Raw genomic sequence first — 24,575 nt, 5'->3', positions numbered from 1 at the left:
TCCTTCCAGGTCCCCTGCTGTAGGCTCAGGACCTTGCTAAGGCCAGGCTCAGTAGCACGTGGCACAGAGCTCCCTGTGATCCAGCAGTTGGGATGCTGCATGGCACAGGGTAGGCATTTGTATGACATTTGCTATGAGGAAGTAGTGGAAGAGACACAGGTTAGGATTCTGGAGCCCAGGAATGGGCCAAGCATGGTTATGCCAGGTCTGAGTCCTACACTTGGCTTAGTTTATTGCCCTTAGCAGCACCCAGGAGCAGAGGTGCAGGGTCCTGCCTGGAAGGCAGGCTCTGGGGTGTACAGCCACCATCTGGGCATGTGTACAGAAAGCCTCGCTAGTCTGACTTACAAGGAGCCAGAAGTGGGCCAGGAAATATGTGGGTTTTGATTAAATGGAGTTTTAATTAAAATGGCCAGGTTGGTGGGGATAAGAAGGAAGGCCAGAAGAAGCAGCAGTTTTGAGTCTGACTCCTGGGAATCCTGGGAGCTGTCCTCTCAAGGCTTATCATGCACATTCCCCAACATGTGTCTCTAGTTTATATGGGACAGCTTCTGCCCTCTGCCCTGTCCCCAACAAGGGATAATCACAGGGAAATATTACATTATTAACATTTAATTTCCCCACCTGGCTAGCAACAGATGACTCAAGAATTAATTAGAGTCAGCAGAGAGGGATAGGAAATTGTCAGATCCTGGCTCCGCCCCTGGCCCCCTCCCCTTGGGCCTCCAACCTTCCTGTCACTCTAGGAGGCCTCAGAAAGGAGGGAAGCAGAAAGGGGCCAGCAGGCCCCAAGAAATCTTCCTGCTTCTGTGTTTATTATGGGCATTTCCTGCCGCTCTATTTCACCCTTTTATGCTCTTGGTATCTGTAAGACTGGGAGAGGTTGTTAATCTCTTTGGGACTTAGCTTCCTCATCTGTAAAATGGGGCTCATGGGGCCAGTGAGAACACAGGGACCGCAATGTCCCTATGCCCTCACATCATGAGCTCCCAAGCAGGCTGCACAAGCTAAGAAGGTCTGCGTAGAGTCTTGGCATCCAGAGAGAGCGCAGGGTGTGGTGGCTTAGTGGTGGCTGGAACCTAGTGGCATAGGGTCTCTCGAGTTGTGTTAATTCCCATTTCCTGTCAGTGATACATACATTAGTAGCTTGAAATTGGCCATATGGGGAGCATTTATACCATGAACGTCTGGCAAAGGCCACAAGTTAGGATGCCCCCACCTCCCAGACTGATTTGCCCACCTATGGCTGGGAAGCTCCCAACCTTCCCACAAAATAGCTCCAGTAGGAGGCTGTGCAGCCTTCTCCCTGCCTTGTCTGCCCCCTGGTGCCTTGAGCTCCACTGATGAGGGCAGTGAGAGTTGAGAGCAGCAGCTAAGCTGCTTGGGCCAGCACTCTGGTTTGACAGATGCCCAGGTTTCCTGTGGGGCCAGGCCAGTCTCACCCCAGGATGTGCTGGCAGCAGCTAGAAGAGCCTGCAGAAATGCTGTAGGAAGGGCAGATGGGCAACTAGATGTGCAAGGAGGCAGGCTTTTAGGACTCAGGGGCATTAGGTGTGCCTTTAGCCCCTTGCAAGACTGACGTGGGTAGGAGGATTGGTGACCACTAAGATCCATGGCATCCAGTGAGATTGGGAGGGTGCCCCAGGCATGGTGGACAGTAGAAAGGTAGCTTCAGTTTAGTCAGGAAGAGTGTTGGTCCCAGGTGCTGTTCAACATGAGGGCCCATGGCACAGAGGGCACAGTAGGGAGACCCTGAGGACTGGGCATATGTAGGCAGGTACCCAGGGCTGCCAAGAAAGCCTCACCTAACAGAGGGCTGGGTTAGGTCCCTTGAAGGTCCTTCCACGCCAGGCAGCCTGGCTCATGGAGGCAGCCTGGCATCCAGGATGGGTGCTGGTGGTGTGACCCCATCAGTAGGGCTCAGGGCATTGGGGCAGGGCAGCCTGGCTCCACAGAAATGTGATACGTATTTGGGTTAGGTGGATTGTTGGTGATCCCACCTCATCTTCCCCCAGGCCAGGTGCCCTCTGAATCTGGACAGTGGTCTGGAGCCAAGTCATGCTTCTAGCCTGGGTTGGTCTGATTGGCAGAGGCTGTAGTGCCTCTGAATGCAAATTCCCCTGGAGAGGTTGAAGTCTGGGTAAGAAGGGTGGCAGGTGATGGTTAGGCGGCTAGGAGAGCAGGCGGCTCACTGGTAGGAGGAGGTAGGGTTCCCTAAGGCTCCCTTGGCCTGGACAGTGGCCTGCTGCTAGTGCTGGGCCTGGGAGGCCCCTAGGAGGGAAGTAGTTCGGGGCCTGTCACTTCCCTTCTGGAGAATAAAAACAAGACCCTAGACACACGGCTTCTGCAGCTGGGGGCAGGGGAGAGGGGTCCCTGGTGAATGCTGTCTTAGGCTATAGGCCAGGAGCACCAAGGGACACTCTGTGGCCAGGGATAGCACCAGGAGACTTGGTCTGATCCTCCTCTGCCAGTGACATGCTTTATGAGCAGCTGGCTGGCAAGTACCCTGTGTATAGCAGGGCCCTGAGATTCATTCATGGTCTCTTGGTGGTGGGCCCCTGCCAGGCCTGAGAGAAGCCATTGGGCTGGCTGCAAGAACCCCCCGATTTTTCAAGCACTTTGCCTCCTCTTCTCTGTCCTGCTTCCTGGTGTTGCGTGCTCCATTGGAGCCTCCTAGTGGGCATAGGGAATACCCCTTGGATATAGTTCCAGCTGCCTGAGGCACACAGGAGTCAGAAGGAAACTTGGCGTTCATCTGTTGCAGCCTGGCCCCTTGAACATGGCCAGGGACCACGAGTGACCTTCTCCCAAGATCACCAGCCCTGCTCTATCCTTTGTGTCCTGGAGGAGTGAGGGAGGATGCAGTTTCCTGAGCCCAAGTGTGGGAAGCTGAAGGGCAGCTTTGGGCCTCTTGTCTCCATGCAGGCAGCAGCTGCCGCCCATGTGCACCTAGGGCCCCGTGAAGGCCCAGGACGGGAGGAGTAGGTTGATTTGGCATGAGGGGACACCACTGGGCAGCACATGTGAGCATGATAAGGTGGGGGCAGAGGCTGTGGGGAGGGGCCCCTAGGCTGGTAGGGGATATGGAGACCATTTCACAAGCTCAAGGGTGAACACTAGGGGTTTGGGCTGGGGGAAACCAAGACCTCTACTTCTGCTTGTGCTTCTCAGGAGGGTCAGCAATTCCTTACATTTCTATGACATTTTCACTCTGGGGGAGCCCTTTAAGATCTGTTTATTTCCTTCTCATAGAATCGTGAGTGAGAGCTGAAATGACCCCCAGAGGCTATCTGGGGTCCAATCTCCTCACTGTATCAATGAGGAAACTGAGGCCTAGAAAAGAAAAAAACATCCTTGCCTGCAGTTCCCCAGGAAGTCCTGGCTGAGCACCCTGCCTTCTGCACCGCACCAAACTGAATTCAGTCTGTCCTGGCATCAGCCAGGCAGAGGAGCAGGTTGGGGAGCGGGCGTGGGAGGAGGGGGGGGGGAGGTGAGGCGGTTCCCTTGCCCAGATGTGCAGTCAGCTGGCAGGGGCTGCTGAGGAGCGGGCTCCCTTTGTGACTGCTCCTCCACACTGTGCAGCATCACCAGCAAGGGCAGGGGGGCTTAGCTGCCAGCAGTGGAAGACAGGACAAGATGGACCACCCAGGTCCTTCCAGATTGGAACTCTAGGCCTGCTCCTTAACCTAGCAGCTTAGGCAGGTGCTGGTAGTTCCCAGGAAGAGCTCTTGGGGGATGGAGCAGACTGAAGCTGGCTGAGAGAGAAGGTAGGTGGACCTGGGAGAGTCCAAGGGGGTGAGGGGGCCTTTCTGGAAGGGTCATGGGGGTGGCAGTGAGCTCAGGGACCCAGGAGACTGGCAGGGCTGCCACAAAAGGCTTGAAAAGCTGAGCATGGAGTGGGGGTGGGGGCAACACAAGTGACTTAACTTTAAAAAGATTCCTGGCTCCCCTAGAAAAAACAAGGACTGAGGCTGACCCCCAGCCCTCTGTGTCCAGGGTGGGAGGGGCAGGGCACAGTGGGCTGTTCTCAGGCTAATGCCTGGTCTGCAGGGAGGGCATTGGTAAGCTGGGGCTGAGGGCTACCTCTGGGAATCTTTAGCTTTTCCCTCTCTGCCCATGGTCCAGCTCCTCACAAGGCTTCTCCCTTGGCAGGTGCCTCAGGGACTGTGAAGCCGAGCTGAGCCAAGATGCTGCCGGAGCCCCTGAAGAGGGTCTGGTTTCTGGAGACTCAGAGTTGGCTCTGAAACAGCCCTTGGGGAGCCCCCCCACCCCTCGCTTGCCTGCAGGGACGCTCTTGGCTCCTGTGAAGAAGGGGCTCAGGGGCCTGGGCAGGGCCAGCTGCACTGCAGCTATGGACCGTGAGCTGGCCTGGCCCGTGTCCTTGCTGACCCTGCCTGTCTGCGGCCATGCCCACCATGGGCTCCTGGGTGTACATCATGGTGGAGCTGGCAATTGCTGTGCTGGCCATCCTGGGCAATGTGCTGGTGTGCTGGGCTGTGTGGCTGAACAGCAACCTACAGAACGTCACCAACTACTTTGTGGTGTCACTGGCGGCAGCCGACATTGCTGTGGGAGTCCTCGCTATCCCCTTCGCCATCACCATCAGCACAGGGTTCTGTGCTGCCTGCCATAATTGCCTCTTCTTCGCCTGCTTTGTCCTGGTCCTCACACAGAGCTCCATCTTCAGCCTCCTGGCCATCGCCATTGACCGCTACATCGCCATCCGCATCCCACTCCGGTGAGCTGGGGGCTGTGGGCGGTGGGCTGCCCATATTCTCTTCCCTGGCATGCCTCATGCTGAGGTTCACATCTGTGAAAAGGCTGCCTGTACCAAGGTCTGGTCTGTGCCAAGCCAGGGCTAGGGTGAACCTGGGGTTAGGATTTAGTCTGTGATGTCTGTGTGTTGAGCTGAGGACAGGGTCATGGGACTCAGTCTGGGGCTGCCCAGGGCTTGGCACATGGCCAGAAATCATGCCAATCTAGCTGATCCCTGTGGGCACAAGGCACCCTGGCCCTCCCCAGTCTTCCCCAGCCTATTTGGTTGAGGCTGCTGCTCTTTGACTGTGGCAGATGTGTGTGGCCCAGGCCTGGGTGGTGCATCTGGGCCATTTTCTCACACAGCATGATGCTGGGGCGGGGCAGGGCACCACGGGAAACCACAGGCCCTCAGAACCAGAAACCCGCCTGCCTGCCTGCCTGCCCTAACTCCTCTGGGCCAGCCACACAGTGTGGACATTAGGAAAATGACCCAGAGAGGGGAAGTGACTTGGCTGAATGCCACAGTGAGTCACTTAGACCTATATGCAAATTCTGTGCTCCTCAGGTCAGCAAGTACTGATGGTCTTAATGAGAGCCTGTGTGCTCAGCTAGTGGAAAGGGGTTTTTGTGAAGTGACTTCAGACATGTATTGTGTAAATGAAGACTTTCCCGAGGCTGAGTTTATTTAACGTGGCCTCCACCTACCACAGATGAAACTAGGAAGTAGGTCCCTCCCTCTCTCCTCCCCCCAAGGTGGGGGGAGTGGTGAGGGGCAGGAGAACCTCCTGCCCCACCTCCTTGACCCTCTATCTGGGAGCTGGGTTCCACAGCCTGGGTGGCTGCAGACCCTGAGGGAGGTCTCAGAGGACCAGGGTACCTGGCCCTGTAGTGAATTCTCCCAAACAAGTGAAGTGCCTGCCTCCAGAGTAACCCTCAGCAGCCCCATGCTGGCAGAGTGCACCCCAGCTGGAAAGAGGAGCAGGCTCAATGAGCAAATGGAAATTTAGAGTGTCAAACCAAGGGGCCCCTTAGAGGTCATTTCCTCTCATCTTCTAGATGGAAAAATGAGGCTCAGAAAAGGGAGCCGGCCCTCAGGGCCACACAATGAGTTGGTAGCACAGTTGGGACTAGGCCTAGGAAGAAATGTGACCTGTCACCCACTGTGACTCCAGTCTTTGGGGAACAGGGCAGCCCTGGTCTCCCAGACCTACTCCCAGGAGTAGGTAGCCACTCCTGTCACCTGGGCTCTAAGGGGGAAGAAGGCACCCTCATCATGCTGCTCAAGTGAAGGGCCCCACGTGGCCCTATAGGACGCTCTAGTCTCAGGAGAGCCTAGGACTCTTGCCAAAGAGGAGACTCTAGCCAGTCTTAATACAGGACTAGTCTGATAGTGCAGAGCAGAGTCCAGAGTCCAGGCTCCCTGAGGAACGCTCAGAACATGGGGTCCCATGTGGACTAGAAGGCAGAGAATTGGTGTCTACTTAAGGAGCCAAGCTGAGCATGGGCTGGGCCTGGGCCAGCCCTGGTAGGAACATTCAGTGGGGAAGCAGAGACCTCACTTTCACTTCCTTCCCTGATTCAAAGGGCAACGGCATCCTAAGGAGAGATCAGGGCTCAGTTGCAAGGGTCTTGGCTTCTTTTTCTTATCTCTCTCTTTGCTAAGAGTCAAGAGAATGATTCCTGATGTAGGAGGATGGGACATGCTGTGTGACCATAAAAAGTCAGCTGTCTCTCCCTGGGCCCATTTCCTCATCTATAAAAGGGGATAGGCCTTTCTGTCCTTCTGAGCTCACAAAGGTGTTGTGAGGGTCCAGTGAGCAGATGGGTGTGGTGAGGCCCCTGGGTGGGAAGGTTGGTGGGATGGAGCAAGTGGGGATTTGGCCCATTCTTGAGCTGCTGGAGATTCAGAATGGATCCTGGACCTGCCCTGCCCCATCTGTATCACCAATACCCATGATCTTCAGAGCAGGACCTAGTTCCACCGAGACTTGGCTGTTTGAGCATTGCTTGATAAAGCCTTGGAGGGGTCAGCCTGGATCTCTTGGATCTGGGAGCCATTAGGGATGATGATGATGGTACTTATCTCCTACCTCAGGCAGAGAGCTTCACAGTTGCCCAAGGATGTTAGCACAGTTTCTCCTTTGATCCTCACAGCCTAGCACTGTGGCCAGGGAAGACGTGATGACCCTGTGCTACTCATGGGGAGGCTACAGCAGGAGAAAGAAAAGTCTCTCGTGACTTGGGGGACATCAGGGCCCTTCACAAAGTTCCAGACTCCCTTGGGTCTTTCCACTTACCTATTCCTCAAGGGCCCTGGGCTGGGGACAGCAAGGTGCACAAAGGTGTCCAGGTAGGGGCTCCTGAGAGCAAGATGGGTACAAGAGGGAATGACGTGAAGGCAAATGAGAACCCAGAGCTCCTGGCAGATCTGGAGCCACTGCCTGACTCAGGCTGCCTTTTCTGCCTCCCCCACATTCCCTGCCAGCTGGGAATCTTGCTGCCTCTGCATGCTGTTTCCTGCTCCACTCCGGAGGTCCATTTGGCTACTCTGAGGTGTCCATTCTCTGACTGCTGCCCTGGATGCCTAGCCCTAGGCCTGCATCACTCACTATTAATTTATTTCTCTCTCCTTCTTTCCTTCTTCCTTTCCTTTCTCCCCATCTCTCTTTCTTTTGTTAAAAGGATTCAGTTTCAGAAAAATCTGTGCTCCTTCCCAAGTATAGGGACCTTTGGTGGGCTAGGGCAGGGCCTAGTCAGGAATCCAGTGAGAAGCAGCCTGGCCAAAGGCAGAGATGGGAGCTCTTGGTGTCCCTGGAGGAAGACAGAAAACCCAGAGTGAGAGACAAAGGTTTTCATATCCTAGGGGACTTCTGCGCCCCTTGTCTCCTGCCTCTCACATTATTAACCCCTGGTGAGTGCTCACTCTCCTTGGGAAACGGACTACATGTGGGGCAGCAGTTGATGCAAAGACCTGAATTGTATGTGGTGAATCACCGCCTGGGGACAAAAACCCCCTGGCTTGTAAAGAGGGTAGGATCAGGGCTCCCAGGAGGAGGTAACTCTGGATGGGTCTTGCAGGATGGGTATGAGTAGGCCAAGCCTAGACAAAGGCCACAAAGAAGGAAGGAACATGTGGGCCTTGGAATAGGAGAAGTGACAGAGACAGAAGAACAGGAGGGCAGGGAGGGTGTGAGGCTAGCTCAGGCCTGCCTATGCTCAGAAAGGAGTTTGGGTTTCACCCATGCGTCAATGGCTGTTCAGTTCTTAGATCACTGGCTCCTTTAGACAACTTAGGAAAGCTCCGCCTTCTCTCAGTGTAAGGAAAATGCACATGAAGCCCCACTTAGAATTGTGGGTGGTATTCTTGGATCATAGAATGAGTCTCCAACATGGGTGATGGGAAGTCCTCAGGAAGGGGCAGCCTGTGAGCTGAAAGATGCAGGGATACAAAGGCACCTCCAAATGTGGCAGGCAGCACTCTGGCACCTGCTTCCTGTGACACCTCTGGGCTCCCCCAAATGGCAGAGTGTTGTTGTGCTGGATACCTCTGGCACCCCTTCCACTGGACAGTGTGTCTGGGCCCCAGGAGGTCAAGATGTGATTGCCATAAGTCAGAGACATAGCCCAAGGGGATGCCCCTGGGCCAGACTATGGCTTGGCTGTTGTTCCATTTGGGCCCTAATGCTGTTCCAGTTCCCCAGGGGCCTGGGTCCAGAGCGCTCAGCCTAAGGGCTTTTCTTCTGAATAATAAAATTAATCTGTTTGATGTTTCTGTGCGTGTGTGTGTGAGTGTGTGTGTTTAATAAGTTATTACCTGCACATACTAAAACATTAAAAAAGAACAACAGAGTATATGGTGAAAAACTGTCCCTTTTGTCCCCCGCCCTACCTTCAGTTATCTTCCTGGAAGGCAGAGATCTGCCCAGAGATATTCTTTGCAGGCATAGTCAAGTGCTATTAATGTATGTTTGTTTCTGTCCTCACAAGGGGCTTTCTTTTTAAAATGCAGTGCCAGACTTCTGCTCATGGGTTTCCTTGTCCATAAAAGCAGACAACTGGACAGACCAGGGATTTTCAAACTGTCCCCGGAAGCCTTTGGTTTGGGCCCGGGTGTCCCCACCAACTCATTCATTCAGTGAATATTAAGCTGCCTCACTTCCTCAGCAGCCTCCTTCTGTGATTGCCTGGGAATGCGGGCAAGAAGGTCAGCTGCTAGAGGACAATTTGAAAACCCTCAAAGCAGGTGGCTTCCAGGGTCCTCTACACCATCTCTACACCATCTGCTCCTGCTTGGTTGCCTCAAATGATAGGAAGCTCACTTTGCCTGAGGCAGCCCATTTCTTGTGTGAACAGCTTAGCTGAGAAGTTCTTACTTACCCCAACTCACAGTCCACCCCCCTGTAATTCCCACCCACGGATTATACATTCTGCCCTCATGGGACTGTGCTCACAGGCCCTGGATTCTTAGTTCCATTTTGCAAATGAGGAAACTAAGGCTCAGAGATGCAGAGTGACAGAACATGGCAAAACAGGAATGCACTAGCACTGGAACTCAGGGAGGGATACCCTTTTCTCAGGAAAAATACCAACATTAAAATAGCTTCCTATTCAATAAGATTATATAAATTATAATTAGCAGAGTACAAAAACAGTGCCCGGCACACAGCAAGTGCTGTGTAAGTATTAAATGGAAAAAGAAAGAAAAAGAAAAAGCCTAAGACTTTGTGTTTGAGGCTCCAGAATAGGAAACAGGGCCATGTAGGCTCTCTGTGGCTTGGTGGAAGTGAGCAAGTCCATGACCCTCCTCCTGTTGCAAGCACCCAAGCCCCTGCTAAATGGGGCTGAGGGGTGCCTGGGAGTGGCCCTGTCCAGTTATTCTTTGGGTTCAAAACTGACATAGATTCAGAATTGACAGACTTACCTTGGCCCGAGTTGCCTCTGGGCTCCTGAAATGTCCATGGCAAGTCCATTCCTCTCCTTAGGCTTCAGTTTTTCCATCTATAAAATGAGGCAGTTGGATTAGATAAGAGGTCAGAGGCCACCAGATTTTATCCCCCTTTATTTGAATTTGTTGACAAAATTTAAACCACAGGCGATTTCACCTAGAAAATCAGCTCCTCAGCCCCGTCTGAGGTCTGGCAGCACTGGAAGCACATTGTGCATAAGCGGCCAGGGGCTGAGCAGCGTCAACTGTCTCTTATACAGACAGTAAATGCCCTGCCAGCCTGCCTCACACATTTGTTACCTGTAGGCCCATGTTTGCCACCCATGGACTAGTTTCTGTGGATGCTTCCAATTCTGGAAATTAAGTAAAGCGCATTTTTCCTTGGCACCTGCTGTGTGTCGCTTTCTTAGTGCTGGCAGTACAGTGATGGATGCAGGAAAGCCCTGTCCCAAAGGGGCCCCCCACCTCAGGGGCCCAGATGGAGTAGGGATTTGGTGCACTTGGGTAGGAAACTTCTTTGGGAAGGTATCTAGCCTGAACATAAAGGATGGATAGGGTTTACCAGGTAGAGGGGAGGGCAGTCTGGTGTTACCAGAATCAAAACCATTAAACAAATGGTTATCTCTCAGAGATCATTGAGGTCACCTTCTTCAGTCAGAGATAATTTTTTGATTGCCCATTCTTTAAGTCAAATCTGTGCCACCGGAGCATCTGGTTGGCTCAGTTGGTTTGACTCTTGATTTTGGCTCAGGGCATGACCCCGCACTGAGTGTGAAGCCTGCTTAAGATTCTCTCTCCCCTTCTGCCCCTCTCCCCAGCTTGTGTGTGTGTGTGTGTCTCTCTCTCTAAAAAAAGAAAAAAAAAAGACTTAAGATTCTCTCTCTCTCTCACTCTAAAAAAAAACATCTATGCCACCTTTTCTATGGACTTGGGGCCAGCTTTCTGGCTGGCAGATCAGGTCACACTTGGAGTCTGGGACTGCATCTGGCTGTTTATTCCTGAGTGATTTCAGTCAGATTACTTTTCCTCCTTGGACCTCAGTACCTCATGCAATTCTTTCCTCTTAAATGTTAAGACATATCAATCTCATGTCGCTCCAGAGGGCTGTGGGTGAATCTGGAAGGCAGAGAGGATATTTGACCCAGAACCTCCACGACCCCCTCCTCCCCTTTGTGCCACCTCTCCTTGAGGGCTTTCTGGAGACCCTATATCAAGTGGGGAAGGAAGAGCATGGAGTACAAGAGACATGAATCGCCTACAAGTCTGATGTGGCTGGCTCTGCCCCCGGCCAATGAGTGTACCCTCCTGGCTTATTCCCACTTTTAAGGAAAGCTTACTCTAGCATCAACTAAGACTAACATGGAGGTGATAAGTTCTCTCACTTATTAAGTCCCTCAAAGAGAACTGAGTCTGAGGACTACTTTTAATACTATTTGGTAACCATCTGAATGTCTATGCAGTGGTTTCCTTTCCAGGGGGCCGGCTCTCCTGTTTCCTGCTGTGGGAAAAGGCAAGGGCTTGGGCCTCCGCTGAACAGAGGAGGATAGTGAGGCTAGGAGGCAGGAAGTGAGTGGTCCAAAACCTTACAGCCAGCAGATCAGGCCCAGGTGCCTCTCTGGGTTTCTGACTCTTAGCCTCCCCTTGTCTTGGTTTCTCAGACATCTGACGCTGGTCTCCTTTCCCCAGGTACAATGGCTTGGTGACTGGCACAAGGGCCAAAGGCATCATTGCAGTCTGCTGGGTGCTGTCATTTGCCATTGGCTTGACTCCCATGTTGGGCTGGAACAACTGCAGCCAGCCGAAGGAGGGCAAAAACCACTCACAGGGCTGTGGGGAGGGCCAGGTAGCCTGTCTCTTCGAGGATGTGGTCCCCATGAACTACATGGTGTACTACAACTTCTTTGCTTGTGTCCTGGTGCCCCTGCTGCTCATGCTGGGTGTCTACTTGCGGATATTCCTGGCGGCTCGGCGACAGCTGAAGCAGATGGAGAGCCAGCCTCTGCCGGGGGAGCGGACTCGGTCCACGCTGCAGAAGGAGGTCCATGCTGCCAAGTCGCTGGCCATCATTGTGGGGCTCTTTGCCCTCTGCTGGCTTCCCCTGCACATCATCAACTGCTTTACCTTCTTCTGCCCAGAGTGTAACCATGCCCCGCTCTGGCTCATGTACCTGACCATCATCCTCTCCCACACCAATTCCGTTGTGAATCCCTTCATCTATGCCTACCGCATCCGTGAGTTCCGCCAGACCTTCCGCAAGATCATTCGCAGCCATATCCTGAGGCGACGGGAGCCCTTCAAGGCAGGCGGCACCAGTGCCCGGGCCTTGGCAGCTCATGGCAGTGATGGAGAGCAGATCAGCCTTCGCCTCAATGGTCATCCTCCTGGGGTGTGGGCCAATGGCAGTGCCCCCCATCCTGAGCGGCGGCCCAATGGCTATGCCCTGGGGTTGGTGAGTGGAGGGAGTGCCCACGAGTCCCATGGGGACATGGCCCTCCCAGATGTGGAGCTCCTCAGCCATGAGCTCAAGGGAGCATGCCCAGAGTCCCCTGGCCTTGAGGGACCCCTGGCCCAGGATGGAGCAGGAGTGTCCTGATGATCCACTGAGTTTGCCCTTTCCTCCAGGAAGGAAATCTTTCTCTTTGGTGGATGGAACCAGTCACGTTGGGAGAAGAATGAATGTGCCTGGAGACCCTTCTTGTGGCCAGTTCCCACTTTGGACTGAGAGGAGAGTACCCTGGCTGGAGCAGCATGAGGCCCAGCAGGAAGGGTTTGGAGTCCGAGGAAGCAGACATTTCATGTTGGGAGGCCCTGCATCAGGTCAGGGCCACGGCATCAGAACATCTTGGCTGGGCAGGGCCCAGTACCCCACTCGAAGCATCTAGAAATACCACCCTAACTTCACAGAGCAGCTGTGGCAGAGCAGGCTGGCTAGCCCTAAGGCTGGGGGTGGCTCCGACAGACCCCCCTAATCACACACACACCACCCTCCCGAGACTTTCCAAGGGTTCAGGAGCTGCTGTGCCCAGAGGTGGCATGTTTTTGTTTTTGTTTTTTTCCAGGAGAAAATGTTAAACCTGAAGAAATCCCTTTTTTTTTTTTTAAATCATCTTCCTTCCCTGGTTGCTGGGTCTGTTGTTGGTCTTGCTGCTAACCTAGCCTCAGAGGTCAGCCCAGGGAGTCCCAGGCAGCTCTCACTGGCTGCCATGAGCTGCCATGCACTTCTTACCCCATCAGTCCCAGGGCCATTTCTTAAGGCCACAGAGCTGGGCTCAAGGACAAGGAGTTGTAATGGAATGGTGTCAGACTGTGGGCTTAAGGGAGGAGGTGGGGACTGGCCCACCATGGGGTGTGCCTGGGTAGCTCAGAGCTGCCCAGTTAGAGGCCCTATCTAACTGCCTTTCCTTCTGAAGGGAATGTTTTTTTCTGAGATAAAATAAAAATGAGCCATGTTGTGTTTTAAACTTGTCCAATGAGAATGGTGTCTGAGTTCCTTTCCCCATTCCGTAGCCAGGCCTGGCACACACATATATGGGTGTGTATTGCATGTGTGAGAGAGTATGTGCATCTGTGCAGTCTGCCTGCCTGGGGATGCCTCCACAGCTTCCCATCTTCCAAGGGAAAAGGCTGTCTGGATGCACCAGAATCTAAATGCCCACGAGCAGCCCCCAGACCTGTGTTCCTGTGAGAGAGGGGCTGTGGGAGGAAGGACTCTTTCCCCAGCTGCTCTCCCTCTAGAGAGGGACCCTTCTATTCCTAGGCATTTCCTCAGTGTGGGGCGTGGCTCCTCCCTCCCACATTGTCCTCTGAGAGCAGTGCCCTACTCTCCCCACGCCCTACTCTACCCCTTAGCTGAGAGGCCACAAAGGGATCTGGAAAGGCTCAACTGCCTTCCCCTGGAGTTACCTCACCTCCTATTCCCAACGAAGAAACCTATAAGGAGTGTTAGAACTTCACAGGTAATCCTCACACAGCCCTGGGAGCCCCATTTTACAGATGACTAAACAACTTCTTTTGAACAGATAAGTACTTGCTCCAGGTCACACAGCTAGTAAGTAGCAGAAATGAACTTAAAAACCCAGGTTTGACTATGAAATTCATGCTCTTATGATGAACTATTTCAACCAAAGCAAAAAGTATGAAATGATACCAGGTTCCCACCACTCTGCTCAAGAAATGAAACATTACAGGGGCGCCTGGGTGGCTTGTCGGTTGAGCGTCCGACTTCGGCTCAGGTCATGATCTCACGGTCCGTGAGTTCGAGCCCCGCATCGGGCTCTGTGCTGACAGCTCAGAGCCTGGAGCCTGTTTCAGATTCTGTGTCTCCCTCTCTCTCTGCTCCTCTCCTGTTCATGCTCTGTCTCTCTCTGTCTCAAAATAAATAAACGTTAAAAAAATTTAAAAAAAAAAAAAAAGAAAGAAATGAAACATTACAACTACAGTGGAAGCATCTGATCCCTCCCCATTTCATTACCCTGCTGCCTATACCTGGAAACAATCACTTTCCTAGGATTTCATTTTGTTCCACTGCACATCTTTATACTTTCATAAGTATACTTATAAGTACACACTGCATATGTAAGTATTCCTAAACCAACACAGATTTGCTTAGCTATTTACTGTTACATCAATCAGAGGTCCTCTAGACTGGCTGCCCAGAAGAGATGCTTAAGGCACTTTGAAAAGCACAAAAGCCTGACCCCTTGCCCCAGAGATACTGAGTGGATCCAGGCAGCAGTAGTTCCCTAAGGATTCTTATGGACAGCCAGGGCTAAGCAGCACTGAAATAGATGCACAAGCCCATCCTTGTCCATGCCAGCTTGAACATGCCTTCTCGCTCCTACACACTTTGGTCTGTGCTATGGGCTGAGGGTAGATCAGTGACCTGGGCTGTGCCTAAGAGACCAGGAGCATGGATGCTGTTGGTCCTCATGACCAGTTGGTGGGAAGAGGCCAGAAAGAGAACCACAAAGGTAGAGAAGGAAAAACACTATCTCTCCTGTCTTTACTGAGGCTTCTTGGGAACTGAGCTTTGGGTGCTGAACTACATGGGTGCAGGCTTTGGGGCTGGGGAGGGACAGGAGCAGAGGCTCAGGAAGAGCTCCCAGGTACAAGTGATCTCCAGAGCCCAGACAATTTGACCTCCTCGGGTCCCCATAGGGCCCAGTATCCCACCTCCATACCACCCCATGCAGGCTCCCACTGTGAGTCATGCCTAGAGTATAAGAGCACATGTGGAGACATGAACAGATACATGTGTCACTCCCTGACCATAGAGAATACATGTGTGCACATGCAGACATACACATGGGAAAAGCCTTTTTTAACCAAAGTAGGTGCCCACAGCAGCAGAAGGTAGATGTGAAGCCTGGCCCAGCCTTGTGGAGTGCAGATGTGTGTCTGCCCTGGGCCAGGCTGCTGGGGGTACTACCAGGGCTTCTCTGAGCCCTACAGCTCTGTCCAAGGGCCCTTCTGCCTAATCAGTGCTCTGCCCAAAGGGCTATGGGTAGACGGCATGCTTCATTCAGACACAAGGATCCTGAGCATAAGGATCCCATCACAGAACCTATTCTTGTGATGGCCCCAGCCCTCTCCATGGCAGGAAGGGCTAGGGGTCCCAGAGAAGGCTATGGGCAGAAGCCTGGTTCAGGCAGGGTTCTGGCTCATCATCACTGGCCCTCATGAGAGACAGGCTCTCTGGAAGGTTCCTCTTTCCTTCCTCCACTTACCACTCTGCTTAAAACCCTACCTTTGTGGCTCTCTCCATTTGTATTAAAGTCCTTTCCTCTGGGAGACCTCACACAAAATGCTCTGGACTCCAGAGAACTGCTTGAGAATTGATGCAGAGCCTCAATTCTAGGTGTGCTGACAAGGGGCAAGCTCCAGTGACAAATCACAGCAGGGCAGGGATAAGGGGCAGCCTGGAGAGCTGTAAGAGGAAATGGAGAGTAAGAAGAAATGAATGATGATGCCCCCTGGATACTTGGCTGGGATGTGACATCCCAGAGCTGCAATCCAGCATCCCAGAGCTGGGACCATGGCCTTCTTTTCAACTGTGGTGGGGAAACAGGAACCAGGGACTCTCAGAAGCCAATTGCCCAGGGAGTGGGAAATACCTGCCCCCATGCTTGGGGCTGAATGAACAAGGTGTCAGGATGGCACTCTGTGCCTAGAATGCAGCTCCTATCCTGTCATGCCATATAGCACCAGGCATGGCCACTCCAGTGGGCACCACCCTGAGATCCTGTGCTGGGTCCAAGTGCTGTCTGATCCTGGTGACACCCCTCTGAGATGCAAGAGGTTACATAGGTGGGGACTGAGGTTTGCTGTAAGACAAAGCACTCCCTCCCAGGCCTTTACTTACTTTAAAAAGTGGACAGTGCTCTATAAGAGTGTCCGATTATCACCTCTCCCCACTCCCCACACCAGCCCCTCCTCTGTCCCTAGGCACCCCTCACTGCAGCTGTCACTCATCATTAGCAGTAACTGTCACTGTTGGGACAGCCCCTGTCAGGTTGCAGAGCCAGGAGGGGGCAGGAGAATGTCAGATGACTCAGACAACCTCAAAGGAGAGGGATGGACACACAGAACACAGAGCTTAGGTATGGAAGTACCATTCTAGATGCTCTGCTCTGACCTTTCTTTTGCCAGAGGAGGAGAAAGAGCACCTCAGTAGGGCTTCCCCATAAGCCCCCCTGCCCTCCCACCAGTCAGGCTTGGAGAAGGGCTGGATGCAGAGAGAGTCCAGGCGGAGGGTGTCGTCAGCATGAGGCTGGGCAAGTGACAGGTAAGACTGACCCAGTGTCCTCTGACGGAGGGATTTTCTCCCACCAATGGAAAAGACTTTGCATGGAATCATCCACAGTTCTTTGCCTTGCCTAAAGGAAGTGTGTGTGTGTGTGTGTGTGTGTGTGTGTGTGTGCACGCGCGTGCATGTGCACATGTGTGTGATTTTGCCGAATCAGCCATCAGACTAGCACCTAATGACCAGCTAAGTTCTCAGCAAGAGCTCGGTTAGGACAGAGCAGGCTAGAACTTGAACTCCATTTCCTGACTCTATGCTCCCTTCTCAACCACTTAATGAGCACCTACTGATGAATGCTGAGCCTGGGAGGCAGACGCAGAGGTGCACAGGGACCCAACAACCAACTACGGAAACTAAGCTAGATGCAGCCTTTCAGGGCAGCAGGAGGTGAGGGCCATGAGTGGGACACAAGCTCTGGGAGTTCAGGGGAGGAACAAGTTTCATCCAATTGGGGAAGCAGGCAGTTGAAATCGTGTTAGACTTTTAAAGGCCAGCGGTCAACTCCAGGGCTCGTAATTTCAAGGTGTTCAGTGGGAGATAAGAACAAGAAGCAGCTGAGTAAATGTGCGCCTGATTTACATCTGCCTACACAGAGGCAATTTTCAAGTTAAAATGTTGTCAGAGGGTTGTCACAGTTTTGATCTTTCCTTTCTGTTCTTTCTCAATCCACCCACATTTTCTAGTTGGGTTGGGAAGGGGTGTGAGGGGGACAGAGCCTGGTTTAGATTCAGAGATTTTTGGAATGGTTAAAGTTAGATGGGACTTTAAAAAATGATCTAGTTTTCTCTTAGGAAAATTCAGGCCCAGAGTGCAATGTCACAACTATTCTGTCAGTTTCAGAACCTTCAGGGAGATTAGAAAGAGCAGGTCAAGAGTTCTGCAGTCATCCCCAGGCTATCTCTTGGTATTGCAGCTTCATTCTCTTTTCTGCCTAGTTCAGAAATGCCAAATAATCCCTCCGCTTGCTCCTTCCAACTGCCACCCTGCTCCACTGAGCTCTAATGGGGACTCAGCACCAGCCTCTACCCTGGCCTTGCTGTTGACTTCCTTTCTATGGTCAAGTCACTCTCTGAGCTGCCATGCCCACTTTCAGATAAAACGTGATAGTGAATGTGAAAGTGCTTTGGAAGGTAGATATGACATAAATGCCCAGGGTTGTTATTAGTACAGTAACAAAAGCATTCTCAGTTCAGAAAACATAAGAGAGCAAGCAAGTAGAAAGGAGGCCAGAAGGGAAGAAAGATGGAAGGAAAAAAAAAAAAGGGCTGCTTACCTGGTTTCTATACTCTGCTTACTGACTTTGTCCAGCTATCACCAGATGAAGAAATATGGTAAATGTGAATTTAAACCAGGCACCTGGAAGTCAGCCTATGGTGTCCATGGGGCCCAGGAAGTAGGTGTGGGAACTGGCAAATGACAAAGGCAGGGGGCACTGACTATGGATCATTTGCTGTCTTGAGCCCTATCCTGTCCCATATTTTTATTAAAGTCTTAAATCCAGAGGAACTGGGTCTTATCAAAGAGGTGAACAGAGAAGGGATATAGTAAATGTCTATGCTGACAGAATCAGAATTCAAAATTACATCGGGGGCCAGAACTGATAAAACTGAGAAAAAAGTCAGTGTAAAGTCCTACAATGAGTTAGAAAAAGCAAATGTACAGGGAGAAGACATCAATCAGTTTGTGTCAGAACAACATGAACATTTCAGCTGCTAAGTTCAGCCCTGCCTAGCCCCATGGGAAATGCCTGAGAGAGAGGTGACTATGGCCTCAAGGGGCATTACTTCACAGTCCCTAGGGGCCTAAGGCTGAAGGAGCTCACCCCCAGTTCACAGCAGAAGACTCACTGTTCTCAACACCATGGCTGGTTGTCGACAAACTGAAATACCATATGTGACCGTACCTGCCACAAGATGGTAGTCTCTCAGCTCCACCTTACAGAACTAACAAGTCCGAGGGAAGGTGATTGAGGCAGGGAGGGTCTGGAAACCAGAAACTGGAAACAGGAGAAGAAGACTTAGTGCTGTGGCAGCGGGTGAACAGACCAGAAGAGGAAATGAGCTGGCTGACTGCTATTCTGAAGGGCACAGCTGGACTTGGTTAGAACCTGTTGGAGTTCTGGGACTCACAGAAGCTCTGGTGGAATACCTAGGTCGTGTTTGAGGCCCTCAGGCTGCAACAGTTAAGAGACCCGTGACTGGGTCTTTAGCGCATTTGGAGAGCTCACTGGCCTAGAAGGGGCCTGGACACCTTGTGGACCATTGAGGAGGCTCCCCTGAACCTCAAGAGCACAAAGCTGGGTAAGGATGGCTCATCTTTCTTGGCCAGAATTGTCAGTTTTAGGATCCTGAAAGCTGAAAGCAGGAATGGGGGATATGACAGGTGATTGGAAGGAAGGAGTGACAAAGTATAAAAAAAAAAATAAAGTGATCACCTGAATTAAGTTTATATAGGTGGGAGGCGATTACCTGGTTTTATCAATGGAATATACCCAAGGCCTGAATTCCTCCCACCAGAACCACCTGTGGTGACAGCAGTGTCACCTCAGCTGAAGCACACTGCTGTTTGGTGGGAGTAGCATGTGTTTTATTGGATCAGCCTGTGACACCTGGTAGAGAAGCCAGAGGGCCTCAGATATAAGGGAGAAAAGGTTTCACCCAGCACAGAGTTAAGCAAATTTACAAACACTCTCACCCGATGAGAGAGTGCCAGAGGGTGAAGCACAGGAATATCCTTACCCACCTCCTCTTTTCTACCCCCTACTTTCTATTGCCACTCCTAACTTCCCTAATCCTATCAATAGGGGGTCCTTACTTTATCTTCCCAAATATTACATCCTGCTAATTTTTCTTCCAAACATCTTCTGAATCTGTTCTATCCATTCTATGCCCCAGCAACCACCGCCCACCAAGTCATGGTGTTGGCTGAGGCCTCATCATCTCTCACCCACTTGAATAAACTCCACACCAACTTCTCTGCATTTCTCTTTTTGTCATAATTGATTAAGCCAATGAAATCCAATTAATCCTCCAAGTGCACACTTTCTGTCATGTCCCTCCCTTGCTCCAGAATATTTAGTGGGCCCTAAATGTGTATCAGATCAAGCCCCACTCTAGTACGGCATTAAGGGCCATGGTTTTACTCTCCAGCCTTACCTCCCCACTTGCCCTGACTGAGCCAAACTGAACAGCCATCATCCTCTTAATCCATTCCCTCCCCTCCCCTTTCAGGGAGGCCTTTGCTAGGAGTGCTGTCCTACTGAACCTCCCCTACTTTAAATACTTCTCATGTTCCAGCAACCACCTGAAGAACCGTCTCCTCCACAAGGTCTTTCTGAACCTTCTGCTAATAGCCTTTTTGCCCTCTTCTGACTTCTGTAGCACCATGTGCCTGTCCTATACACCAGAAGTTTGTCACCTACTTCTGGTAACATCTCTGCTTCTGCTAAAGTATGACTTAGCTCCCGGATAATGTGCTAGTTTTCACCAGTGTATGTTCTGTCTCCCTACCTAGACCATAAATTCTAATCTCAACCACAGATTCCCAGAGAGTGGAGTGGGAATGGTATCTCCTGCATCCCAGGGCTAACCACAGTGAGCACTTGATAAGACATGCTGACCAGATGTGGTGAGGAAGATTGTAGCCATGAAGTTGAGAGACCTGGGTTTTGGTTCTTTGCAGTCATGATGGGTCATGTGACTTTGGGTATGGCAGGCAAGTTTCCTTCCCAGCAAAATGATGAAGCAGATGGACAGATGCAAACATCCCTTCCAGCTCTGGTATTCTCTGAGTCTATATGACTGGGGACTGACCCAGCCCTAGGCTTGGCTAGGGAAGGAACAAGGAAGGCTGTGGACCAACCCTTAGAGGGAGAGAGGGAGAGAGGGAGAGAGGGAGAGAGGGAGAGAGGGAGAGGGAGATGGGGAGCTAATAGCTCTGGAGGAAGGAAGGACATGCTGGGCTAATGGGATAATTGGATAATCCTCAGAGCTAGGGGCTGCCAGGCTGGGGCCAGCTGTTACAAACAGACACAAATAGCACAAGCAAAACAAAAGCAATGGTGCAGGAAGCACTTTGCTGAGACATATGGGGGTGGGGGTGGCTAGAGGGTGGGGGGAAGGGGATGAAAGGAAACCGAGAGCCTCATTCTGTGGGTCTCCCTTAGGGACCCTGTGGTCTGCTCCTGTAACAAAGATTACATTTAGGTGCTTTGGACCCATTTCTGCATTAGAAGACATTCTTAGAGACCTTGGAGTTATTCTAGCCTCAAGTGTGTCCCTCCACCAAGACGATCCTTAGGGACCATGAAACCCTCATCCCTGCCTATTGAGGGTCATCTGCAGATGGGCCATCTGTTTGAAATGTCTGTGAAAATATTGCTGGACTCTTGAAAATCATAATTTTGGACACAGGTCTCAAGGTTTCCTTCATTTCTGGCTGAAAAGTGGATCTGTCAGTGGGGTTGGACATAAAACAAAAGAAATTTGAGAGGGGGCTCAGGTCTAGGAGTCAGAAGCCTGGCTTCTAGTCTCAGCCTTGCTGGGTCATATAATTCATGATGGGATCTCTCCAGACCTCAATTAGCCCATCCATAAATGGGAGCAATAAGCAATACCCTCCCTACAGAGCTATTGTGAGGATAAAATGAGATCATGAGCGTGAAATAACTTGAAATTTATAAAATATACTTTAGTTCCGACTCTGTTTCTAACTCATTTTAGAAAGGCTGTTACCGGGGTGCCTGGGTGGCACAGTCGGTTAAGCGTCCGACTTCAGCCAGGTCACGATCTCGCGGTCCGTGAGTTCGAGCCCCGCGTCAGGCTCTGGGCTGATGGCTCGGAGCCTGGAGCCTGTTTCCGATTCTGTGTCTCCCTCTCTCTCTGACCCTCCCCCATTCATGCTCTGTCTCTCTCTGTCCCAAAAATAAATAAAAAACGTTGAAAAAAAAATTAAAAAAAAAAAGAAAGGCTGTTACCTTTCTCTGAGTTCCAGTTTTTTCCACCATAAGGTGATGAGATCAAACTGGATGCTTTTTAAATTTCCTTCTAATTCTAATGACTCTAATCCTCAAAAAATAGTATATTTACATTTGTATATAAGAGCATGAAAAGGAAAATTTAAGGTCAATATTATTCATGAATATAGATATAAAATGCTCAATATTAGCAAAACATATCCAGCAATGTATAAAAAATATATATAAATCATGACCCATTTAGGGTTCATCCCAGGAATGCAAGGATGGCTTAATAATAGATAACAAATCAATGTTATTCATATTAATAAATTAAAGAACATTACAGGAGTATCTCAATAGATGCCGAAAATGATTTTGATTAAAACTTCCAACATCCGGGGCGCCTGGGTGGCTCAGTCGGTTAAGCAGCCGACTTCGGCTCAGGTCATGATCTCATGGTCTGTGAGTTCGAGCCCTGCATCAGGCTCTGTGCTGACAGCTCAGAGCCTGGAGCCTGTTTTAGATTCTGTGTCTCCCTCTCTCTGACCCTCTCCCATTCATGCTCTGTCTCTCTCTCTCTCAAAAATAAATAAACGTTAAAAAAATTAAAAAAAAAAAAAACAACTTCAAACATCCATAAAAAAAAAAAAAACACCCAACATCCATTCACAGTGAAAACTCTTACCAAGCCAGAAATATAAGACTATTTTCTCAACTCAGTAAAGTTAAATATTGAACAAAATAAAAATAGTTTTCAAAACTGTACAGCAAACATCATACTCAGTGGTGAAATATTAGAAGACTTTTCTTTGCAGTAAAGATCAAGCTCACTATTCTATACAATACTGTACTAAAGGTCCTAGAGATCACAATAAGATGTAAGACTGGAAAAAGAAATAAATTGACATTATTTGCAGTTGAACTATCTATATAGAAAAACCCCAATAATTTCTTTAGAGTATTAATGGAACTAATGAGACTTCATCAAGGCTGTTGATCAATATAAAAAATCAACAGTGTTTCTATCTGCCAGCAAAAACTATTGTAAGAAGTAATTTTAAAACATACCATTTGTAATAGCAACAGAAGCTAGAAGGTACCTTGGAATAAATCTAACAAATATACACACACAAAAAAGACTCCAATCAATGAAAAGATGGGCCGTGATCATGGATGGGATAAGTCAATATTGTAAAACACAATTACAGTAAAACCCTGGATTGCGAGTAACTTGTTCTGTAAGTGTTCTATAAGACGAGCAAACATTTCTAATAAATTTTAACTTGATAAATGAGTGATGTCTTGCAATATGAGTAGTACATGATGCCGAATGTCACAGGATCACAACTGAGCCGATGGTTCTTCTCTCTCTCTCTCTGGGATTGTGGGTGATTGTCTCCCATGTTTGGATGCTTGGTCTCAGGCCAAGGTGTTTGGCAGACATCAGTGTTTTTTCAGAATGTTGGAAGGTGCCTACAATTGACACTAGGGTATTTTTTGTCACTTCAAAGCACCTTTGCTTTTCCATACAAGAGTAAGCTTAGGAATGCTTTGCTTCATTCTAGGTCAGTCTGCCTGCAGATACAGACCTCTGCTGCCTTATTGCCAGTTACATTAAATACAGTATATGACAAGAGTTTATTAATACTGTACTGTAGTCAACATCCGTGAAAGTGTATACAATGGCCCCCATGCAGGAAAAGGGTGAAAAGAAAGGCAGTAAGAAGGAAATGATTACATTGGAAGTTAAGAAGGAAATCATCAAGAAGTATGAATGAGGTATACGAGTGGCCGGAATTGCAAGATTTTATGAGAAGTCTACATCTGCATCTCATCTGCAGAGGAAGAGGAAAAAAAGGTGGAGGAATCTCTCACTTCAAATGAGATTAGGGAGATGTGTAAAATGTGGGAGACAGTGCAAAATTTTGTAGAAAAGCACTACCTGAATAAGGCTGTAGCACTGTGAGGGATGAATCTGTTTAATGACAATCCAATGTCACATTTCCACAAAATCCTTGAAAAGAGGCAAAAGCAAGTGTTTTGGGATAGGTTCCTTGTTAAATTTACATGAAAAGAAAAAGATTCCATTGAACCAGTCGATAGCAGTGATTCTGTTAGTGATAGTGAAAGTCATCCTACATAATAACCCTCCTTTCTCTTGTCTCCCTCACACCAGTTACGAAGGTTTTCAAAGGTAAGTGCAGGTTAATTTATTTTTCTCTATATTTTGTATTTTCTTCATTATTTTGTATTATATTACAATATTATAATAATTTTTATATGAATATTTTTGGGTTGTGGAATGAATCACCTGAGTTTCCATTATTTCTTACGGGGAAATTCACTTTGATATACAAGTGCTTTGGATACAAGCACATTTCCAGAACAAATCATGCTCACAAGCCAAGGTTTTACTGTATCTCCAAATCAATTTGGAGATCAAGTACAATTCTCTTAGAAATCCCAATAGAATTTTTCATGAAATTTGACAATTTGGATCCAAAATATTGTGTGACAAGAAAAAGGGTCAGGAAGACCCACGATAATTTTCTTCCTATTGAAGAAGGTGAAAATTTTCCCTAGCAGAGATCTAAAGTATAAAGCCCAAGTAATTACAATAGTATGGTATAGGAACAAACAGACAAAGCGATTGGGATATAAAGATTAGAAGCAGGGGCGCCTGGATGACTCAGCCAGTTAAGCAACTGACTTAATTTCGGCTCAGGTCACAATCTCACAGTTCGTGAAATCCATCCCCACAATGGGCTCTGTGAGGACAGCCCATGGAGCCTGCTTGGGATTCTCTCTCCCCCCACCCCCCGCCCCTCCCCTGTCCGTGCTCTCTTTCTCTCAAAATAAATAAATAAACATTTAAAAAATTTTTGTAAAAAGGTTAGAAGCAAACTTGTCTGTGTACGGAAATGTGTTATGTGGTAGAGGTCACATTACAAACTAAAGAAAAGAGAAGGAGTGTTCATTAAATGATTCTAAGAAAATGGAGTTTTGATATGGAAAAGCAAAACTGAGAACAAAATACAAGTGGAAAAAATTTTAATACTTTTAAAAGCAAATATAAGAAAATATCTTTATGATCTCAGGGCGAAGATGGATTT

The 24,575-nt window shown here is 49.7% G+C and overlaps 1 protein-coding gene and 1 long non-coding RNA gene across 9 annotated transcripts in view; one reads left to right on the top strand and one right to left on the bottom strand.

The window, feature by feature from the left end:
* Nucleotides 1-24,575, top strand: part of UPB1 (beta-ureidopropionase 1) — a 104,340-nt gene that overhangs the window by 5,088 nt on the left and 74,677 nt on the right. For 2 of the 5 annotated variants that reach the window (XM_042961495.1, XM_042961491.1), the window contains exon 2: nucleotides 4,153-4,738. In XM_042961495.1, coding sequence (XP_042817429.1) covers nucleotides 4,407-4,738 — 332 coding nt within the window. In that variant the 5' untranslated portion in view covers nucleotides 4,153-4,406. Of the gene's footprint in view, nucleotides 1-3,128; nucleotides 3,456-3,519; nucleotides 3,768-4,152; nucleotides 4,739-24,575 lie in introns of those variants that run through there. The other 3 variants (XM_042961494.1, XM_042961493.1, XM_042961492.1) reach the window with 3 other exon arrangements.
* Nucleotides 4,732-24,575, bottom strand: part of LOC122232354 — a 35,839-nt gene continuing 15,995 nt past the window's right edge. Inside the window, exons 1-4 of one of the 4 annotated variants that reach the window (XR_006209716.1) lie at nucleotides 15,450-18,970; nucleotides 9,680-9,756; nucleotides 7,056-7,118; nucleotides 4,732-6,965 (exon numbers count right to left, since the gene is read on the bottom strand). This is a non-coding gene — a long non-coding RNA (uncharacterized LOC122232354). Of the gene's footprint in view, nucleotides 7,119-9,679; nucleotides 9,757-15,449; nucleotides 18,971-24,575 lie in introns of those variants that run through there. The other 3 variants (XR_006209714.1, XR_006209713.1, XR_006209715.1) reach the window with 3 other exon arrangements.

The sequence above is a fragment of the Panthera tigris genome, chromosome D3, assembly GCF_018350195.1.
Source record: "Panthera tigris isolate Pti1 chromosome D3, P.tigris_Pti1_mat1.1, whole genome shotgun sequence".
Classification (NCBI taxonomy): Eukaryota; Metazoa; Chordata; class Mammalia; order Carnivora; family Felidae; genus Panthera; species Panthera tigris.
Note: the sequence above shows the minus strand (reverse complement) of the source record. Positions and strands in the feature narration are given on the sequence as shown.